Source organism: Macrosteles quadrilineatus, unplaced genomic scaffold (assembly GCF_028750875.1).
Source record: "Macrosteles quadrilineatus isolate MER2022 unplaced genomic scaffold, UCM_ALF_1.0 Scaffold_7__1_contigs__length_78375512, whole genome shotgun sequence".
Taxonomy (NCBI): domain Eukaryota; kingdom Metazoa; phylum Arthropoda; class Insecta; order Hemiptera; family Cicadellidae; genus Macrosteles; species Macrosteles quadrilineatus.
This window is the reverse complement of record NW_026542600.1, coordinates 15,564,629-15,583,536: the sequence shown is the minus strand read 5'-3', so window position 1 is coordinate 15,583,536 and position 18,908 is coordinate 15,564,629. Positions and strand designations below refer to the sequence as shown.

Sequence of the window (18,908 nt, the reverse complement as noted above, 5' to 3'; positions counted from 1 at the left end):
GATCACGGGAAAATAACTAGTCTTGAGATTTATTCAAACACCCTGTAATTCAAGGTCTTGAAACTGGGATAGCAAAATACAAATTTTTAATCAAAATTGTTCTAGTAGTTTTTTTTAAATCTAATTTTTCATTATTGTATTTTATAGAATACAAAAATAACCATTTAACATCATAATGACAAAATTAAAAAAAAGGCTTGAGATGCCATAGATTAGTGTTCACATACATATAGGGACCAAAGCTGAGATTTCCACCCACACATCAAGCTCAACAATTACAATACATACTGTAATATGAATGTAATAGCATACTACCACTATAATGGAATAATAGGAGACAATGGAGATATTCCATTCAGCAGACTCTATCAAACTAAAAGCTATCCTCCGAGCATTGATCAACAATAAGCAATCATGATCCATCAAGAGCCAATATGAAATATTAAAATAATTTTATCATTTTAAACTTAGCACTACTCTGAAATAATTTGCAGGGGAAAACGACTAAACCCAACCAGACCATGTAGACAAATGTGGATCAATGGTTACAAAAAAAAAGAATCACAGGACGCTTTCAACGGTACCCCTTTGCGATAAGACCCCTAAAAATATAGTGGTGCTTACAATAGAAAAGGCAGCGTGTTGTCTCGTCCTTGGTAATTCGAAAACGCTAAAACTGGTATTTCTATATATTCGGGAAAGTAAAACAAATCATCGCAAATGAAAGAGTATGAATGAGTGGCATGATAAATTCGCCATCATGTTAGTGAATTATGCCCGCAAAAGGAGCTTAGGTTTCCGTTCTATCAGAAACGATAACATATTTTACATCTATTTTATCACAAACTCTCCATCATTTTAAAATAATAAGAATGGTTTGTAACATCTAGTGGTGGTCCCAGGGAGGGATTGGTGGATGGATCCCCCCAAAATATCAGGATGGACCCTGATTTTTGGGACTGGACATTTTTAGGCATTACATTTTACCAGGTAGGATGGGGGCATCCCCCAAAACTGTATCCTGAAGCCGCAACTGGTAACATTTATCATTACCAATAATAGTGTTGGATAAAAATAGTACAGTTTAAAATAGTGTAACCGTTGAGAGAAATTGATAGATCCTCCCTCCTCAAACCTTCAAACTTAGGTTTCTTCAAACGTTTTTTTACGCAGCTTAGGTATCCAGTACAAACTATGGTCTCAAGCAAAGGAGGAGGTAGTAAGGTAGGTAACGTAATATATAATGACATTTAGGCTGTAGGTATAAAGAAGGGTAGAAAATAATTTCATACTGCAGTAACATGCGTTTAACAACAACATTATGGCAATTATTTTATTGTAATTCAATTTATTTGTCCAATCATACTGGAATAACAAATCCCGAAACCATTCATTGACAAGCTTAGTTGACTCTGTGTTAAAATGTTGGAGAATACAAACATCGATTTTTACGACGTTTTTAGTTTGGATATACTCGTTCATATACTACAATATGAATATGTAATTTTATGTCCTAAAAAAATTTGATTGAGTTCTAGGAATCGTATAATTTCCATACTTTTAAACCCACATAAATATATACTAAGTAGTAAAATAATGTTTGGATTTTAGCTTCCTGTTTACTGGTTCAAGCCTGCCTCTAAAAGAAAAAAAAATTAAGAAAAAAGTTTGCAGCGAGCGAAGAGCGAAGAAGAGATCAGATGAGAAAAAAAATCAAAATGGCTTGAAGCAAACACAATAACAACAAACACGATCGTCTAACGAACATTAAATCTTCTGTGAAGAATAGTTTAATTTTGTATTTCGTAATGAACAATAATTGTTATATTTTAAAAATTAACGATTGCTAAATTTGTATGTACTTATCTGCCAGAGGTATGTTTCCATAGAATTTTACAAGCTTCTTACTTGTGTATCAATCGCTGTCTGTCTACCGGTTTTAGTTTCAAACTCACCAATCGTGTATTTCGTTATTTTATTTATATTTAACAAGTTAGTTTTGATGAAACTGTTTTACTGTACCCTTTTGGTATCGAGGGGCTGTAAACAATTTACTAGATAAAGGTTTTGTGGGCTAGGTCAACTACTTTGAAAACGGGAGCCAAACTGCATCTAGGTTAAACTCACTTTCAGGTTAGGTTTTAAAGAGGTAGAACCTCGAAGTTAGTGAAGTCATGGTAATATTGTGATAGGCCTAGTCTAGATGGATTTATTCAATAGGTTAACCATTTTCCTCCTAACCGCAATGATAAAATAGCCCCTCACCCTGGTATTGTTTAGAACGTAGGCTTTATTAATCTTGGTAGGCCTAGGCCTAGCTTTTTAATGTAAGACTAAATTACTTAAGTAATTCCCGTCACAGCTCAATAAACAATAAACATTTATTGAGCTGTGACGGGAATTACGTAAGTAATTTAGTCTTACATTATGTCCAACAGCTCAGGGGCTACACACATGGATTTAAATTCTAGCTTTTTAATCAAGTAATTGTTCATAAGTTGGGTAAGCCTGCAGTATGTTTCAGCCGTTTTTGTTTTCTGGTAGAACTGGACGCCGAATGTCTGATTGTGTGTGATGGGCATGTCCCACTTTGCCCAAACAAGTAGAATTGGTAGCTCAATTAATTGTAGCCTATAGTCTAGCTAGTAGGCCTAAATGTCCAATGTGTTTTGTTTAACTTAATAACACAATTTCTGGTGCCTGTATAAGTTAACTAAGTCAGGAATATTATTTCTCCAAATGTCAAGTAGGCCTGCATTTGAAGTGAACTTTCTAAGTAGGTAGCCTACCGGTAACTTAATACATTGATTTTCATAGATGAAAGTGCTCCCTAATGTGTTTAATTAGGCCTACCATTCTTTAAATACCGCTGTGTCGCTAATAACCAGATGATCCTGATAGCCTGGGCTGTGTAAATGTATAAGCAGGCTGTAACATCTATCTTGGATTGGGAAAGGCTCGTCTCCAAGGTTCCCTCAGAAAATTGTCCACATCCAGAGCTTATTAAACGAGATAGCCTGGCGACGTCTTTAGCGAAGAAACTGGCTGCTCTGCTTGTCATGGGGCATTGATTCTTTTGGATTACTCAAGCGTAAGCCAAACTTTGGCTACTGAGCCCCGTCGCCACTGGCGGAAAGATTCTGGCTACTGGCCACTTGGTTTGGTAGCCAGTGTGTCGCCAGGCTACTCGTGTAATAAGGCTCTAACTAGGAGTTGGTTGCCAAGAGTCTCTGTTGTACTAATCTCTTAAACCAGGCATTGTTCGACTGCTTGATTTGTTGCTTGTGTCTTACTGGGAAACTGTTCAAGGATTTTGCAAGTCTGCGTCTCTGTAGACTACATCCAGATGGATAGGCTACTTTAACAACACTAGCCTCAAATGCTTAGGCACAATACTTACTACCCTATACCCGATTAATACACCCCGCTAGGAGTAAACTAGACATTGACCTGTTGATAAATGGTTTTAGGTTCTCAGACACGTGCGATTATCATAGCAGAGGTCCTCAATACAACATGTGATAGAATTTGACATCTGGGTACGATTCTCAGTATGCATGTACTTACTTATTTGAATACTCGGTAGGCCTATCTTCATCCTTGACCAACATTGTTGGATAGTTTGTCTATTTAGTCTACACTCTTTTTTTAAAAAGTATATGCAACTAAGTTATAACCTATATTCACAATTTAAGCAGCACTGGCAGATGTGATGATTTAAATTACTTTTGATCAAGGTACACAGAGCATATATCAAGCCTAACAGCGAGCGATGAATAAGAGTTCAATGTGTGACCCAGCCTGCGGCGAGCCTACTCTATGAGTCCCATATGGCTCGTCACACACTGCCTCCGGTCCGGTTTATTCTGATCCGGCGTTTTTCGCCGGATCCGGCAAATTTCCACACACTGCATCAGGCGTTCCAGTTCCGGCGACCAGTCTGCGAGGACAGCGGATACTGTCAGTTGAAAAAGTGTTTAAATAATCAACAACTAGTCGGTTAGGCCTATAACCAAATTTAATTTTAACAATGAGTGACAGTGACGATGATATCATAGTAGGGTTAGTAGTAGGCCTATTAAATTGATCACTTATTTCTTCCCAAATATTTTCCTCAATAACTAATTGTAGTAGCCCTCGTGGCCCGGGTCGTATAGCATAGGGTGCTCCTGCACTTGCACAATCAATTTCTCTTCTAATGACATTTTGTAACAAAACTTACAGGGTATAAACAATCACCAAAAAACCACGTCTGCTGCTATGTGGTGAGTAAAAGTCACCTGCGCATGCGCGAGCCCTCCGGCGCCGGAAGCTTGCCTGAAGCCTAGATCGCTTCTCGACCGAAATAATTTTACCGGAGAGCACCTGACGCACCGGACCTAATGCAAAGTGGTCACTTCCATTTGAATTAATGGTTTTTGAATTTACCTGATCCGGCATGCCTGATCCGATTTCACCGGACCGGACGCAGTGTGTGACGAGCCTAATTGTACTGCATGCTTCTCACATTGTTTTTCAAGATGGTTGAAGTGCTTAGTACGTATTGGCTGTAAATTGTGGGAATGCCAAGCTCCATTAAAATAGTCCTTCAGTGGTCAGTTATGCCTGAGAATGAAATTATTAAAGCCTTCTTCTGTAGCAGCAGCACATTCTAGGTTATGTGGCTATGTCCCCACCTCACCAAACCATAGTTGATGTGAATATGGAAAAATGAGTGGTAAACCGTGAGCACGTAGGGATGAGTGATGTGGTGTTTTAACTTATCATTAGACATACGATCCTGCAAAGCCTCCTCAGGGTGAAAACAAAGTGTAGCAGCAAGGCTAGAGTGTAGTGGAGAGGGTGGCTGAGAGTTTTTTACCCCGATGGTAGCAGCGCTTCACATGCACATAAGAGCACTGCGTAGCGAGTTAAGAGGCTGGATTACAGTAATTTTGAATATATAGTACTGTTAAATAAAACCTAATTTATCCTAGTGGGGGAAATGTATAGATTTTCAAAAAAAAAATAAATAGGTGATGGCGAAAATTGTTAAATAGGCCTACAGCAAAATGGTCATTCATTATGCTATACAACTGCTTAAATATTTAAAATAATAAAGTTGCACAACATTTCTAAAAACAGCTTATCATGAAAAATAGTAATTAAATTGTTTACTGGATAAGTTCCATATTTTTAACTTATAGTCTCATTTGAGCGGAGATTAGATTGTAGTCAGTCCACCTTTTGACAGAAATAACTGCACGTTATCAATTTAAATATATTGTTATAGGGTTATTCATGGTCCCAAACAGAACGGATGTGATGAAATAAAACTACAATTCAAACCATATATGTTATGAGTTTGGCCACTGAAGCTCGATCCTCGACTAAACACTCAAAATCTCGGTAGAACATCCTAGAGAGGCTAGCTTGTCAGCGGAACCAGTTACGCTCTCCGTTTCACTATGTTCTGGTGCACCGACGATCGTGTATTATTTTATACCCACTCATCTAAGCCATACCCTCAATGTGATAGACCAGTTTAGCTTGGAATCGACCAAGCAGTTTGACTGCCTCAATATCTATACTTTGCTGGAGGGTTACGTCATGGATTGATTTTTTTTCTTTGTTGATTTTGAGACGGTTCCGTACAAATCGCTCCTTGATTTTATCCAGATAGGTTGCCTCTGCTTGTAGATCAAATAGGTTTCTGTGTCTTGTCAAAAATGTTATTTGGTCTTTGGTGCTTTAGGTTTTGTGTTCTCAAGTTTCTGCTGCTGCTTTGTTAAATTGTACTCCCCTGCAGACTTGGCCAAATAGCACTTTTGCATTAGGCTAATATATTAACAATAGTTGGATTAATACTCTAAAGAATATTAGTCTACTTGGTGGGTCTACTTGCTAAGCCTTACATGAAGCCAAATTGTAGGATTAAAGTGACCAACTGAAGAAATATATGAACAACTAATCATTACAGTACCTTCCTCTGTTTCAGACGAAAGAGTAATGGCGTATCACTATGCAGATAACGTACATACCAAATTCTTTACTCCCAAAGAATATCAGGTAAGATGAATGTTAATTGTGTAAATTAAATGGCATATAACCTTGATTGATAAAACCTCAAACCAATCAAAATTGGTGAAGACGTTTGTTACTGATCAGCGCATATTTGCGGGGTTGGTCAATTAGGCCTTGAATACAAACCAATAAAAAAATTTGACACTAATAGATTGTGGACGAACACTTGTTACCTCTGTCTTGGTCTGAGATATGTTATTATTTACAACTCATTCTGTGATCACTATATCATCTAGGCCTACATTGTTTTACATTCATAATCCGAAGGATTGGTTCATAAAAAATAAGTAATTAAGGTTTTAGTACACGATTAAGTTAGAAACTGTGCTGCACCTGCAGTTTTAATTTTGTGTACACCAATTTTAATTGTTTGAAGGTAAATTATTTCAAAATAAATTTCATTCAACAAACGTACTGCTTGTCATTTTCAGGTGGAGCTGCTGGCAGCTGCCAAAGAACGTAACATTATTGTCTGCCTCGGGAGTGGGCCTAACAAAGTGTTCATCTCCCTAAAACTAATCCAAGAACTTGCCAACACCATCAGAAGGTGAGTATTACCTTTGAATATTAATACAACTAGACATTCCATCTCCATGTTAAATTTGTAGCCAGCTTTTTGACCGAAATCGTCTTAGTTGATGTGAGCCACCGACAGATTGCGCTGATCTAAATTACTGATTTATGTTGACTACACAATATTTTTACCAAATCAAACCAATGGAATTACTTATTATGAGCTATAGCAACTGTTAAGACCCATCAACTTGGCCAGCACTAAAAAATAAGGTAGAAAATAGAGTTTTAGTCACTAGCGCATTCTGTGACTGGCTCACACAACTTCGTTAATTTTTAACAAAAAATTGGCTACAGCTGGTCCATATAGATGGGACGTCTACTTCAGTATCCAATAGTCAATGGTATCATCCTAACATGTTTTATTATCTCACCATTTTCGAATTATGTTGATACCGTACCTATTTAGTTGAAATTCACCTATAAATGTAAAATATCAAAGCCAATATCAATTCAAATCAAACTACCAGTATAACTTATTCATGCATTACACAATTTACATCATGGGGTCAATATATTTTCCATATAAAATATATACAAGTAATAATATAACGTAAATAATTATAATTAAATAGGTTTTTAAACACAATACTGTAAGAGATAGACCTACAGTAGACTTTGGACTGGATTCAGGAGTAGGCTAATCACGCTGCATATTAATTACAACCACAAAATAATTTAAGTAAAAGATATATTTTGTAAGTTAAATGTAGGCTTTGTTATACAGCGAGGACCCAAGTTCATGGTGTCTACTCTCCGGGAAATTCGGGAAAACCGGGAAACCTCCGGGAATTTTATCTTACCTTGAAATGTCCTGGAAAACTCCAGGAATCCACCCAAACCTTCGGGAATCCGGAGCCCAGTCATCGGAATCGTCGCCTAACCGAAACACTACCGCTTTTGTTGCCACGATCGCGGGAAACGATTATCGGTGTTGCCGAAACCGCAAGATATGCTCACGGGTATTGCCGCGATCGCGAGTGACGATTATCGGTGTCGCTGAAACCACGAGATATGCCTACGGGTGTTGCCGCGATCGCGGAACACGATTGTCGATGTTGCTAAAACCGCAAGATATGCTCACGGGTATTGCCGCGATTGCGGGAGACGATTATCGGTGTCGCCGAAACCACGTGAGATGCCTACGGGTGTTGCCGCGATCGCGGGAAACGATTATCGGTGTTGCTAAAACCGCAAGATATGCTCACGGGTATTGCCGCGATCGCCAGAGACGATTATCGGTGTCGCCGAAACCACGTGAGATGCCTACGGGTATTGCCGCGATCGCGAGAGACGATTATCGGTGTCGCCGAAACCACGTGAGATGCCTACGGGTGTTGCCGCGATCGCGGGAAACGATTATCGGTGTTGCTAAACCCGCAAGATATGCTCACGGGTATTTCCGCGATCGCGGGAGACGATTATCGGTGTCGCCGAAACCACGTGAGATGCCTACGGGTGTTGCTGCGATCGCGGGAAACGATTATCGGTGTTGCTAAAACCGCAAGATATGCTCACGGGTATTGCCGCGATCGCGGGAGACGATTATCGGTGTTGCCGAAACCGCAAGATATGCTCACGGGTATTGCCGCGATCGCGAGAGACGATTATCGGTGTCGCCGAAACCACGTGAGATGCCTACGGTGTTGCCGCGATCGCGGGAAACGATTATCGGTGTTGCTAAAACCGCAAGATATGCTCACGGGTATTGCCGCGATCGCCAGAGACGATTATCGGTGTCGCCGAAACCACGTGAGATGCCTACGGGTATTGCCGCGATCGCGAGAGACGATTATCGGTGTCGCCGAAACCACGTGAGATGCCTACGGGTGTTGCCGCGATCGTTGACGGTGTGACGTTTTGTCGCTGATGTTGAAGATACTGCAAGATATGCTCACTGATATTCCCACAATCGCGGGAGATGATAACTGGTGTCGCCTTACCTACCAGTTATACTGTTTTATTATGTTGTATAAAATATTATTCTTTGGAAATGTTTTGTTTCAAATAATAATAATCATTATTAATAATAATAATAGCTTAATAATAATCATTTTCATTTATTAGCTGGTTGCGATTAGTTAAACGGGTTCCGATAGTAGCTCCTTAAAATTCAGGAATTTGTCTTGAATTCTCCTGGAAAACTCCTTGAATTTTTCAAACCAGGTTTAGTAGACACCATGAAGTTGTTTAATATGAGGAGACCCATTATCTTGCAGGCACACTGTAGAGTTGCAGTTGCTTGCTTCACAGACCACAGATAAGGGACAACCAAAGAGTTTATAAGTTACATTTCCTGCATTTTAATTTTTGTCACTAATTGTTTTTTAAATATACATGTGTGAAAAAAAGTTCTATTTCTACACTATATTAAAGCTTACTATATTAAGAAAAATATGCCCATCCAAAGACATTGTTAGTTATTTTCCGGGAATTTTAGGTTAGGTTTGCATTATCCATGAGTTTGACTATCCACAATAACTCAATCACTCATTATCGTGGCATAGTTGGGAGTATACTGTAGTTTCTAAACTATTAACAACTTTAAAACTTGAATTTAAAATTATTCACATCACCTTAGATTTTATTAATCACTAGTAAAATCTGTAGCTTGTTTACAACTTATCCTGTATAATATATTTTATGTTCTATCCATCTAGACCAATTGACAGAGGGGGCAAGAGAACGGTTTTTATCACAAACACAGCGAGCTCTGTTGAACAGACAGCCCTAACGATCCGCCATCTAACCGACCTCTGTGTGGGAGAGTATGCCGACCACAGTGCGCTGATAGATCTAGCACACCACCAAGTGAGTTATACTTTTTCCCTGTAAATATTTTAAGTGATATTTAGATCATAGACACTATGCTCTAGCCTGTAACCGTTACATTAGACCTACTCCAGGCTAGGTTTTGAGGGTCTTGATGTTATCACATAGGCTAGCTAAAGGCAATCAGTGATTGGCAGGATTTTAACCCGGGATCTTGGGGACCAAAGCCCAACGCTCAATTTTTTTTGTATCCTAGGATGCTCAGCACGAGCCTGGGATTGTTTATCACATTACTTTAGGCTAGATCTAGGAGTTGCAGCATTATCTCTTAGATAAAATCCTTTGGGGATTTAGTGGGATTTGAACCCGGGACTTCGGAGACCGAAATCCCGCGCTCTAACCACTAGACCAGCTCGCCCCACGCTCTACTCTGAGACATTTTGTCACTTTTACATGTGTACATGCATATACATTTCATTTTATTCGTTAATACATTCAGTCTTAAGGGTAAATATATATATAATCTCAAGGAATAAATTACAGGCATTATAAATAAATAATAAGAATCGAGCGACGAGCAAATAGACCAGCTCACTCGCATGCGAGTTACAATATACCTGCAGGGGATGTTTTTGGAAGTGTGTGCTGGGTTATCTAGAATAAGGACAACACATTAAAACTAAAACAATGTTACATCTTACTCCTCTGTGATACTACCAAGTTGCACAGTTCACCTCCAGAGTCGCAAGAACACTAATGAAAGGCTCTAAATAATGAAACTTTGTAATCATCTCCATTATCCCTTTCCTTGCTGTAACAATAAACTCTGTACTAATAATAGAATTCAGTAGGAAACCACCCAAGCTGCATTTGAGCAACAGCATTTCATCAATTCTTGCCAAAACGAATGAAAACCATTTACTGTAGTGAATATGTGTGGCGTTAGGCGTGTAGGTGTTAGGTATGTAGGTGTTAGGCATGTAGATGTTAGACTTTAAGTTCCGGCAAGGAACTCGTTTAGTAATTGAGTAACACAGTGAAACACTGATTTAAAAGACTACAATCAGTATATATTTCTTCCTCTCAATAAAATTACTCAACTCATGTCAAAGACCTATAATACATAAATCATTGGATTTCCTCGAGAAAAGCTAAATAACTTAAGTGACATTTTGTGAAAGCCAAAATCGATTCAAATTTTATTTATTTCAGGTGCTTGTGATGACTAGTGAGGTTGCGCTTGAACACCTGTCCAGCCATAGTTTGAAGGTGTCGGACATAAACTTGTTGGTGTTGGATGACTGCCACCATGCAATTGGGGACCACCCTATGAGAAATGTAAGTAAAATAGAAATTTATTTTGCATAATTTTATGATTTTGATTGAACCTAATTTTATTTTAATCAAAATTATTAGCCACATAGCTGTAGTTATGTAAGACTGTATTAATTACACATGTATTCCCTCTAAAAAGTTAAATATCAGTTGAATTCTGTAGGCCTTGTGTAAGTCATCATAAGCAGGTACTGTTTAAGTTTTACAGTTGGTGGTAGGCCTGTTATATGTTAAAGCAATGGCTAACTAGCCTGAATGTATGTAGCCTACAGTGGAAGACACTCTATAACAAGCCGCCCTTGATAGCAAGAGTCATTTTCAAATACTATTAATTTCATATGACCCTTAAATACATGTTATTGCTAACCTCGATAAGAAGTCAATCTTTAAAAGTCTTACATAATCATCCCCATGAAAGAGTTGTTATCGAGGTTCTACTGTAATAGTTATAATAGAAACTCTCAGCGTCAAAATCTAACAGCGACACTAAAAAAGTGATTAACCTCACAGAACAAATCAGGTGTACACCGCTCACTTGATGAGTAGTCCGGTTGGAGACGGTGTGCAATGCACCGTTACAACAGCTGGTGAATCTAGCTCACTGGTCGTCCTACCCAGGTCCAACCATTGGGCTGCATTTCGCCTATTGTATGCTGTTTAACTTATGTTTCTCGTAAAACTGACTATGCATCAGGCCGTGGTCGGGCTTCTGCACTGTTGTCCTTAACCTTTAAGGCGTGGTCGTGAATGTATCAACTTGTCTTTCATGTATTATTATTATTGTAATTTTCATTACGGTACCATAACGCCTGAGTGTTCAAATATGTTTATTTTGTTAAAACTATCTGACAATGTCATTGACTAAAAAACTCATCTTGTACAGGCTGATTGTGACGTTAAACATCCAAAAGTGTGCATATTTCAACTTATATAAGTAATAAACTGTTACATCTGAGGTACTCATCTGTAATTATTGTGTACCGGTATTCCATAACTAGCTACAGGCTTAAGTATATAATTATAGTATCTTCGTTAAAGTGCCAAGAGCTTTGGAAATTCGGTGGTACCCTGTATGTTGATAGACTGCACGCCGCTTCTATAAACAGATTTAGTGTAAAAAATTGGTACTTAAATTGTATTTACACATTTACACACAGCTATTTTAGCTTCAAAGGCCAACCGCTTCAGCCCAGTTCCAAGGAAAGAAACTGACTGCATTTTGATCATAACTTGATCATTTGTACAACTCAAGATTTTATTGATTCTTCCGTACACTGGGGTTTAGTTTTCTTACAAACGAGTTTAAATCCAAACAAAAATTTCATTTTAATTTCCTGCAGCTACCACCCCTGTCTGTACTCTTATGGTGCACACCAAGCCTTTGGAAGCTGAACTTTTTTTAGTTGTGTTTAGCTTTAGGAAAGATAGATAAATAAATAAATATTGTCTTTATTTAGCCAGTATAAATCACATAAAGTTATTTTTACATAAAAACTCTTGTAAAATACATACAAATAAAAGTAAAATACATGTTCCATTAGAAAAATTGTAGTCACAGAAATATTTCTTTCACATTTTCCTTTGAATGCTTTACAGATATTTTGTTTTATCTCTATTCTCAAAAAATTCCAAACCAAAATGAACTTTGTTTAAATGCGCTCAGGCTTTAGGTTGTGTTCACCAGTATCAGTTTATCTTATATACAGTTGTTACAGTATTTTTGTGTTATATCTATTATTTATGACCATAGCTTAGAAACGGAAAAAGTTAATGGTTTTAATAATAGTCTTAAAGTTTTGAACATGGTTAACAACTAAGAAAACTTATTAAGGCTTTTTAATTCAGGAAAAAATATTTTCTGTGGTGGTTGTAATTGATTTCCTCTGTTCCAGGTGATGAGACTGTTCGGCCAAAAGGATGAGTTCGGCAGTGTCAAGGTTCTGGGCCTCACATCGCCTCTTATGCCAGGACCCGGCGGAGCCGAGCCAGGGAGACTAGAGGCGGAAATCAAAATACTAGAGGCCACTCTTCACAGCAGTGTTGAAACTGCTAGTGATTTAATCTCCATCATTAGGTAACAAACTACATCCAGAGTTCCGACTGATTTAATTGTCAACTCTTTGACGGCCACGACCCTCTATAGTGTTGAGTGCCATGTGATTGTTGGATACCATGAGCCAATTTGACTGTTTTGCATTAACTGACTTATTTTCTTGTATTTTATTTTGATGAAACTCACACCATTATGTTTGTGGTGGATTCTGCTGTTATAGAAGAATATTCTTTTTGGTTTAAACTTTTATATAGTATACACTGAATCTCACATAATTTTGCAATGAATATTTCACAAACTTTTGGCTAGGATAGCTCAGCCTACAATGTATGGGTAAAATTCCAGGGTCTGTGATAAGGCAACCATTATGCCAGAAGCCGGGTCTAACCGGTATAGGGCTGGCTCAAGACAAGGGCACCGCAAACGTAATGTAGCCATTTTAGGGAAAATCATTTTTTGCAGCAAAGACTCAGTAACACAATTTAAGTAAAAACAAGTCACCAAACAAACGTGTAATAATCATCACCAGACCTACGCCGATTCTCCTCTCTCCTAGGGGGTCTTTGCTGACTACGCAACTTGTGTTTAGTACTAATTATCCAATAGTTAGGCCCAGAGTTCCTAAAAGAATGTGGGTGACACGACAACTTGCTAAATTAAACCACAACACCCGTTATTACCAGGTGGGGTCTAATCGGCCACTATAATCCAATACACAACTCTAATGCCCAAGCTAACAATCAAACAGTTCACTCAATATACAATAATACCATATAATAATGTAAGTATACTCAGTGCCGTATTTAGGGTACTTGCGGCCCTGGGCCAAATTACTTGAGCTGCCCTCCCTCCCCTGTGGTGGAAATTCCTTGAAATCGCGGAAGTAATCGAGAATATCTCTTATGCATCAAGGGGACATCATCAATGACACCCGTGATCGTGAATGAAATCGTGGACATCTCTCCTAAATCAAGTCAAAGCTATCATAGGTATCCGTGAGCGCGGCAAAATCATGAACATTCCCCCAAAAAAGGGACATTATCACCGTCACCCTTGACCGCAGTAAAATCGTGAACATCTCCCGCGGGCCGCAATCACGGGGACATCATCATCGACACTCGCGGTCGCGGAAATGTCGTGTTAAAACATCCACCGTGGACTGCGATCATGAGTGTATCATTGTCACCCACGGCCGTGCTGAAATCGTAAACATCCCCCTCGGGAAGCCATTACAGGGACATCCTCATTGGCACCCCCAGCCACGGCAAAATCGAGAACATCTCCAGTGGCCCGTGGGCCGCAATCATGGAAACATTATTATGGTCACCTGTGATCGTGGCAAACTGATGGTTAAGAAAATTATTTTTTTATTTAAAAAAAGTTTTTTTTAATCCTCTGCGGCCCCCTTTTGCTTGCGGCCCTAGGCCGTGGCTAGTGGTAAATCCGGCACTGAGTATACTATATGCAGAGTGACTAAACTACTAAACACCTAGTAGCTGGTCCCAATAAATACCAAGTGAAAGTAAATAAATACTAAATGCCACTTGCACTATTATTAAATCATTGAGCTACTTAGTAGCAGTGTGATAAATATAATATGTTCCAAACACTAACTAAATATATCCAATATCTGCTACTACAATATCCAAGCTACCAAGATAACATTTTGGATGAACAAAGAAGCTGTTCAGGTTAAATTAAGACAATAATAAATTTAACCAATAAAAACACTACTACTACTAATTAATCAACATGCCATTGATCAGCTGGGCTTCTATTTAATAGGCTAATAAAATATCTACAAGCCTACAGGCCACTTGCGGTCAACTATACATGCCAAATCCGGTAGCCTAGGTTTGTCGGGCCTCAGAGCTACCAGTAAAACATTTAACTCGTGGCACAACACAACGCAAAATAATCCTCAAAGACAATAAAATACAATATATGCGCGTCGGTACTTGCCAAGAACCATCAGGAATATACTTTAATATTATTCCTGACACCTGAAAATCCTAGCTACCGTCAGGCTTAGACCAGCAAACAGCATGGTTACAACTGTAACCCTTGTAATAAAATCAGGTAAAATTCTCTAGATATTATTGTACGACACTGATGCCAAAATATTAGGGAAAGTCATCAATCACCACCAGCGGGTCTCTACCTAACTTAAACTCAAACCACTCTGTACGGTTGGTTACACCACCGACGTCACTATAATGTCCACTGTCCACCAGCACTTGTCGACGTCTCCACCAGACACAAACTCACTGCCCCAAATCCACGACTCGGGGGTCTCGACCCAACTTAAACTCCAACCACTCTGTACGGTTGGTTACCCCACTGACGTCACTATAATGTCCACTGTCCATTAGCAACAGGCTCCCCAAAATATTTCAAATACAATTTTAAATTTGTGTCTCAGGATAGTTCACAAAAAATGTCTCGTTCTTCTTCGATCACATTGCGTATACCTCATCATGTGACCACAGGTTATGGCAGGGCTTTTGTTGTTACCGCTTGTTGTCTGTGGAACGGCCTACCCCTGCACATTAATACACTTGAAAAACATTCCCAGTTTGTGGTAGCACAGAAGAAGCTCTGCTTTGAGCTGATGGTCTCAGCTGGCGTGTCCTAGGGCTACTGTTTCTTTGCGCATTTGATGATGCCTGCATGCGAGAGTGTGTAAATGTGTTTTTTTGGTAAATTTGCATGTTTTTTCCTTCTTTTTTTCTGAGAAATGTACTTAAATTGTTAAATATGTTTATGTTTAGATAGATGTTTAAGTAATCCAATTGTATTATTATTTCTATATACTTATGAATGTCAGGTTAAGTGTAAGAAAGGGCCATGTGGCCCTAACTTTGCCTGAAAAATAAACAATTTTTCGTTTAATTTTTTTCATCATACAATGAATAAGGAATCATAATTTTGTTCAGGTACTGTGCGAAACCCAAAGAAATCATTTTGGAATGTGGAGATTATGAGCTCACAGACCTAGGCCTCATCCTCCAAGAGCATCTGGTTGAAATAAAAGAATTTCTGGACGACCATCGCTATGACCCGTCTGAAATCTATGAAGATCTTTTCGAAGAGTGTTGGTTGGAACAACCAAACCCAAAAGATGATCCAATGAAAATCCTCGCAGACTATCAATACATCCTCACCACAATGGGTAAGGTGATGTTTTCTAGAAGATAATGTTCAAAAACCATCCACCCTGTATGGTTGCCATTAGTTTGATAAACCTTTGTTAGGCCCAGTGATTGATTTATAAAATTTTAGGTAATGGAACTTTTGCAGTACAACCTCAATATAACACTGTACCATAAACTCCCTGAAATACAGAATTTTTGAACTTAGACTACTTATTGGTGACAAGTCAAAGTCAATGATGTATGTACGTAATATATGATTGACACTGTTAAATATGAGACTGTGTACTGATCACGATTGAAAAGTATTTGATTCGATAACTTCATTTGTTAATATTTCATAGAGAATCTATTTTAGACTTTTGGTTGGATTTAGGTTTTGGTCTTTTACACTTTTTTAATCTGAGGGAGGGGGTCACTGTATTTAACCTAAACTTGTTCTCATCCATCAAAAGAAGGCATTCAGGTGCCTAGTTGGCATTAGGCAATAAGACTGCTGCCTGTAAGGAATAAAAAATGGACAATAGCGTCCTAACAAACCAGTGATAGGGACCTACACAATCAAAACACCAAACTTGCTTCATATTTCACCATTTCATTCCATAAGTAAACAGAGAAAAAAAACCATCCAGTAAAGGAGCTGCATACTTTAAATTCATCCCAGAACACCTCAAGCAAGAGACCTATTCAACAAGCTTCAAGAAAAAACTTACAGACTAACTGTTGGAAATACCCTCCTACACCGAGACAAAGCTATTTAAAAGATAAAGCAGGAAAAATTTTTGTAAAATGTAACCAACAAATTACTTGTAAATATCTTATGACACTTGTACTGTTCTCTTTGAGAAATGAATAATAATATTATCGTTTAAATTAGTAGTTCATTTTTAAACTTTGACTGAATTTTTTATTTTCTCCAGTATATCTAATCAATACCGGTAACTTTTATTCGCTCCCTCTGACATTAAGAATATATAAAATATTCTCAACTATAACAACTTTAAGTTGACTTTGTGTAGCGGTTAGCTACAACTTGTGATGATTTGGTCGATTGATTGGGTGTTACGACATTATCATTCACATTGAAACCCCCCCCCCAAATTCCCCTTAAATTCCCAAATCCCTTAAATTTAACCATAGGATACAGCTTACCACAAATCATAGTCCCAACGAGCCAGCTTTGATGATTACCAACACTATTTAAATAATTTTTACTATGGAAATACTATTACATTTCAATGAATATACCAAATTACAGACCAAGGTGACTGGACACAATGAGAAGCATTAATTAAAAAAATATTTCTATGGAAATGCTGACACTAGAAATTAAATTGGACATTGTTAATAATTGAACCTGAAAAAGAATAATTGATTAAATTTACAGTAACTTAGGATTTAAGCACCCTACCTCACATTATAGTTACTCCATCGTCTAGTAGTGTGTCATGTTCACTGTGCTGAGGTTCCCCCAAGACTCAGACTTCGTCCCTTGACTCACCTGATGTGCTCCCGCGCATGCAAGCACATTGTCTTGTCTTGGATTGAACAATGGCTTGGCTTAGAACTTAAACTATTGATACCTTTTTGGCGGGACATTGGAGTGGTTTAGGAGGTTGAGCTCCACATTTGTTAGAGATATTACAATTCTATTATTGTTTACAGGTCCGTGGTGTGCTGATAAAGCCGCCTTAGTTCTGCTCATACAAATAGAGAAGTTAAAGCCCAAAGTGGGACAAGAGCGGAATTTCCTTCTGCTTTGCATGGTGTCGACATTTCTAGTCAAAATCAGGTATGCCAATCATGTCAGTTTGTAAAGGTTGAGGTTATAATAGGGTTGAACACCATTTAAGACAATTTAGGGAAATACAACTGTGCCAATTAGTTATAACACAACTGTTATATTATCATTACTATAGGATGACCACATATTCCCAAACTATATCTTTAAAGCCGTATCTATTTATTTTATTTATTTATTTATTTACAGAATGCCATTACATCATAATATGACAGGACATTTGTCAATGCATTATAATACTTAAATCTAAATAGTAAAAAATCTAAATAAAATAATTTCAACACTTAACACTCCCAATTTCCACTAAAAAATTAATTTAAAGAATACAATGTTTTTGTCAGTAACCATTCTTTACATTTTTGTTTGAACTTTTTTGGATTTGTGATGTTTTTTAAATGATCAGGAATCAAGTTATACAATTTTGGTCTAATATTGAGGTGGTGCTTCAAATAGTGATAATCTATGGCTAGTCGGCTTAATTAGGTTCTTATGTCTAGTGTTATACCTATGGTTTGTGTGACCCTCCCTGAAAATGGACAAATTGTTGAATACCCAAAATAATGCTTCTAAAATATACAGGTCTTAAAATGTCAAAACACTAAAAGCCTGAAGGATGATTTTGCATGGACTTCTTAGGGGTACTTTAGCTATGATTCTAAGTGCCTTCTTTTTGAAGGCTAAATATCTTCTTACCATGGCAAGAATTTCCCCAGACAAGTATCCCGTGGGACATTAAAGATGAAAAATATGAATGATAAACTGTTAATTGAGTTTTAGTATCTGTAACTTGAGAAATTGTTTTGAGAGAAAATATTGCTGAAGAAAGTTTTTTCCGTAGTTTGTCAATGTGAGGAAGCCAGTCAAGAATTTTGTTAATATGAATACCCAAAAAATTGACTGTCTCCTCAGGCATTAACTGATGATTTGTAAAAGTGGTCTGTTTTAAACTATTTCTATGATCTGATCGAAAATTAACTACTTGAGTCTTGTCCATGTTCAAGGAGAGCCCATTTACTCTAAACCAGTCACTTAACCCTCTATCTGGCGCTGGTCGATTTTCGACCACTAAAACGTGAGTTCTCAGTGGCGCTGGTCTATTATAGACCAAGAGGACATGGGTCGGGTTTTTCTATTATTAAAATATGAAAGCCGTTTTAAA

The 18,908-nt window shown here is 37.9% G+C and overlaps 1 protein-coding gene across 1 annotated transcript in view; it reads left to right on the top strand.

Annotated features, from left to right (window-relative positions):
* The first annotated feature begins 1,749 nt into the window (after positions 1-1,749).
* Positions 1,750-18,908, top strand: part of LOC128997735 (endoribonuclease Dcr-1) — a 109,952-nt gene continuing 92,793 nt past the window's right edge. Inside the window, 8 exon segments of the mRNA XM_054423384.1 lie at positions 1,750-1,875; positions 5,978-6,048; positions 6,495-6,610; positions 9,297-9,447; positions 10,621-10,746; positions 12,636-12,817; positions 15,733-15,968; positions 17,614-17,740. Coding sequence (XP_054279359.1) covers positions 1,857-1,875; positions 5,978-6,048; positions 6,495-6,610; positions 9,297-9,447; positions 10,621-10,746; positions 12,636-12,817; positions 15,733-15,968; positions 17,614-17,740 — 1,028 coding nt within the window. The 5' untranslated portion in view covers positions 1,750-1,856.